General features: G+C 50.6%; 1 protein-coding gene across 1 annotated transcript; it reads right to left on the bottom strand.

Annotated features, from left to right (window-relative positions):
- Positions 1 to 519: 519 nt before the first annotated feature.
- LOC104159304 (sodium- and chloride-dependent transporter XTRP3-like) lies at positions 520 to 4,172 on the bottom strand (the record flags this gene model as incomplete). The annotated part of the gene is made up of 4 exons (XM_009697182.1): positions 520 to 747; positions 1,707 to 1,872; positions 2,885 to 3,044; positions 3,968 to 4,172. Coding segments are annotated over 4 exons (759 nt in total), but the record flags the coding sequence as incomplete, so codon positions are not given.
- Between the last annotated feature and the right edge of the window lie 213 nt (positions 4,173 to 4,385).

Genomic DNA, 4,385 nt, shown 5'->3' with positions numbered 1-4,385 from the left:
TATATATATATAAAAAAACTGCTTTGCTGGACACAAGTATAAAAGAAGCGGTGTTGGCCACGTTTATCTCAAATGCCATCCTACTGACCTTTCCCTTGTAGGAAAGGGGTTATCACGTTCATTTTGCAAGACTTCAACAGTTTTAACCTGTTGATGAAGTACAGATGTCATTTCAAATAACGCACATGCTTAAGCGTGCCTTTCTGGAACGGTAAGGGTGTTCGCCCGTACTTTGGCACAGGAACATGCTTAGTTGGTTGCTCACTTTTCCACATAGGCAATGCTATAACAGAGTGGAAAAGAATTACCTAACGTTGTGTCATGGGTTGATACGCTGGTTAATTTGTGCTAGCTAGCGTTTTGTGAGCTGCTCTTCCATTTTTCCCTCTCTTACAGAGGCCGTTTTAAAGCTTCATCTTGTTACAGAAGAGCTTTCTTTTTTCCAAACCATTGCGGAACCTCCTAAGAGCACTTTTTGGTCAATATAGCACCCACAATTCTCAACTCTATAAATAGCCGCTACAAATAATGGTTGCTGCTGTCTTCCAGAAGTGCCCGGTCACTGACGAGGCAGGTAAGGTCTTCCCAAATCCAGCTGTTGGTGTTCACGCAACGGTTGAAACTTTTTAGTCTCTTCCGTACAAAAGTCAGTAGTGCTCCCAGGGGGATGCACGTGGTGGATGTGGCCACCAGCAGCCCGATGACGGCGAGGGCATAGCCTGGGTAATCCTTTGTCACCAGCTGCCCCTGCAAGGGAGAGAAGCAGCAGCGTTGGAGCTGAGGGCTCTGCGGTTTTCAGCGTCCTGGAGTCGGGTCTGGGGCAGAGCCGTGTGTCCGTAGCTGAACAGGAGCCCTGAGCAGCTCTGCAGGCTGGAGCAGCCCACGGCTGTCCTCAGCGCTTCGCTTTGCCCCACCCGACGAGCTTAAAATCGACCACGAGAGCAGAGCTGCTGACAAAAATATTGGGGAAAAGCTTTGGTAAAGTGCAGAGTTTGGCTCAATTCATGTTTCTTAATGAGGTGGCTGGGCCCTGACCTCCGTCAGGTCTCCCGTGTTCCTCTCCTGGAGCCTGTGGGCTCCTGCTGACACCCGGTCACGGCGATGACGTGAGAACAATGTGGGTCATTTGGTTTTGCGTGCTGGGGACATTTCCACAGGAAGGTTATGAAACCAGTGATTACTTAGCCACTAGTAATTCCCTGGTGATAAATACACAGTTCAGCATTCGTACAAAAGTGTTTTGGCCGTGAAGAAAAATATATGTGGAAATGGAAAAACCTGCTCTAGCAGCAGATCAGTACTGTTGAAATACCACCAGTTTTGTTCAAAACACTACACTTTGCAAGTACCTTTCCTGTGTAAAAGTGTATTTTTTAAGATGATATTTGGGTGTTCAACATTGGTAAAATTTTACTGTTTGAAGGGGTCAATTAAGAATCGTAGAGGGAAATTGGTCCGTTTTACAGAACCATTGCACCGTTGTCACTAGGTCAAGCTTTCTCTGTTTCGCCTTTCCCCAAAATTAAGGGATGGCCCCGACCTCGGCCGCAAGCTTTCAGAAGGCACTTTTATGGAACAATTGCGTTAGGAGGGAAGGCTGTGTCCTTGCAGGAATTAAGGGAAGTTTAAAAAACAAAACCCAAAACAACAACAACAAAAAAAACCCACAAAAAACAAAACAAAAAATCCAAACCCAAAACTGTTACCTGTGTGGCATCCCATGCTTGGTATTGCAGCGTTCCTGTGAGGATATAGTCCGTGAGGTAAAATATAAGTAGGCTTATAATTAGCAAAGGACTAGCAAAAGCCCACATAATTTTCCAGTACCAGTTGGGCTTGCGTCCAATCATGGTGTAAAGATCTTTCTCAAATCTGTGTTAAAAAAAAAAACAACACACCACCACGTTTTTGAGAGCAGCTGTGTATGTTCGGTCGATACCTTGATCTGAGTCACTTCAAAACCACCTACGGAATTCGGTATGTACGATGGGAAGGGGGCTACAGTTGACCAGTAATGAGCAGAGAGGTATTGTCCGAGGAACTGGCTCACCAGGATCATTTGGTTTCACCCTCGCCACGTAAAAAAGATAGCAGGGCTTCCGAGAGGATCCCAGGCTGCGGCAGAGGAGCTAGAAATAGGTACAGCAGGAGAAGTCCCAACAAAATTCTGCCTGGGGGGTAAGTTTGGACCGTTACTGGTGTAAGCTGATGGAGAAAAGCAGTAATTAAGCAGTACTGCGGAGAACACACTGCTCCTTTTTGTGTAGCTGAGTTGTTCTCACCGCTGTTGTTCGGCTGCCTTGGAAGGAGTGCTAATGCTGGGGGGGTACCTAAAATCACGCAGGAAACCTGGGTCTGACTCGAGGGCTTTGATCCCACCGAGGGTGTAATAGCGATGCAGGTGTCTACACGCGCTGCGCTTGCGGACCAGCAAAGCAAATGCTGAAGCCTTTTCCTTCGGATGCCCTGAGTGCAAACACCTCTGCCGTTTCAAACCCTTCCTGATGCTGACCCTTGCTTTTACCCACAGGGGAGGACTTGGGAGGCCAGCGATGTGCGAGGTGACCACCTCTGAAACCAGGCTTACGGGCACTGTTGTGCTCGTCCGGAATCACCATGGAATTTTTCAGCGGAGGGTGCTCTCGAGACCAAAGACAAGAAGAGCAGGGAGCAGTCGGTGCGGCTCATTCGTGCTCTCCTGCCCGCAGAGAAGGTGTCAGACCCCTGGAAGGGGTCTGCAGGGCCGGGGAGACCCCCATCGCCTCGCCGCCACCATAGCCGAGGGGGAAAACTTAGCCCAAGGTGGGATTTTTTTATTCTTGGCCAGCAGTCACACCCCCAGCTCTCCCACTATGGAGAGAGGAGGGTTCAGGCTCTTTCTCACCTCCTTATCCCGTAGATGTAACACACAGCAATGGTTTCTACCAGCACGATGAGCAGCAGCGAGAGGGTGGCCGCGTAGTCGTTGAATATGTCAAACCAGTAATTTCCAGCCTCCATGGTGAAGATTAGGCCAATGACACAGTTAATGAAACACACGGCACCTGCGGGGATAAAACGGACCCTGCGTTACACCTGGAAAGCTGATTGCCTGGGGGAAAGGTCATACTTCTCATGACGATAAAGCTGGTGGGATTTCTACTGATTTCTGTCAGGGAGCAGCTTTCTCGGAGGAGAAAGAGAATTTTTTTCCCCTTTAGAAGAGATCTGTCCCTGTGTATGGGATGGTGCTGGTGTGCCCTTAAACTGGGGCTCCTTAGACTGGCACAGTCATAGCACATAGAATCATGGAATCATTATGGTTGGAAGAGACCTCAAAGATCATCAAGTCCAACCGTACACCTGATGCCACCATGCCCGCTAAACCCACTAAACCATGTCTTGAAGCGCCACATCTAAACGTTTTTTGAACACCTCCAGGGATGGTGACTCCACCACCTCCCTGGGGAGCCCGTTCCAATGCCTAACGACTCTAACAGTGAAGAAGTTCTTTCTAATGTCCAGCCTGAACCTCCCCTGGCGCAACTTGAGACCGTTTGCTCTTGTCCTACAGGGGACAGGACATCCCAGCAGGGTCAGGACAACTGATTTCCATGCCCAAACAGGACTGAGGTGGTTCGCAGTTGGGATACCGGCGATGTGACCGAAGAGCCACTCGCTGCAGGTATCTTGACATTTGTCCTGGCCCTCTGAGTTTCACCGGTCTGAAGGAGCTGGGGTGTGTTGGGAAGCCTGGAAATACACAGCCCTGATGGCCCTAGTGCCTTGAGAGCGCCCGAGGGAAGGTGCTGGACAGGCTGGGCAGGATTTCCCGAGGGCAGGCAAACCCTTCGGGCAGCGTATTTGATATTCCCTGCTCCTCCCGAGGTCAAAGAGGGACCCTCATCGGCTGTGGGACACCAAAGCCTTTGCACACACACACGTGCTCTCGCTCCGTCACCTGCGCTGCGACGTGGCGGGCCCTTACCCGAGATCACCTCTTTGGGGAAACGGGCGGCAATGACCTTGCTGTCGGTCAGCGGCGTGAGGATCGCGGCGGTGTTTCCCAGCATGCTGCCGATGCCCAGCATCAGCAGCATGGCGAAGTAGAGCACGGAGTACAGCTGGGGCACCTCCATGTTTTTGATCGCTTCAGAATAGACTATAAATGCCAGTCCCGTCCCCTGGACAGCCTGCCGGCAAGAACAGGGGAAGAAGTGAGTTAGGAGCAGCTCCTCAGCTCCGTGGAGGACATAAGAATAGGGACATCAGAGACTGACCCTGCGCCACGACAAAATCCACCCGCAGCGGTGGTTTTGCACGGCGGAGGCGGATGAGATCTTTGCTGGTTTATTCAAACTGCACGGAAACCGGCGTGGTGCCGCTCGTAGCCAAACCATCCACCC

The sequence above is a fragment of the Cariama cristata genome, unplaced genomic scaffold (genome assembly GCF_000690535.1).
Source record: "Cariama cristata isolate BGI_N322 unplaced genomic scaffold, ASM69053v1 scaffold40243, whole genome shotgun sequence".
Classification (NCBI taxonomy): domain Eukaryota; kingdom Metazoa; phylum Chordata; class Aves; order Cariamiformes; family Cariamidae; genus Cariama; species Cariama cristata.
Note: the sequence above shows the minus strand (reverse complement) of the source record. Positions and strands in the feature narration are given on the sequence as shown.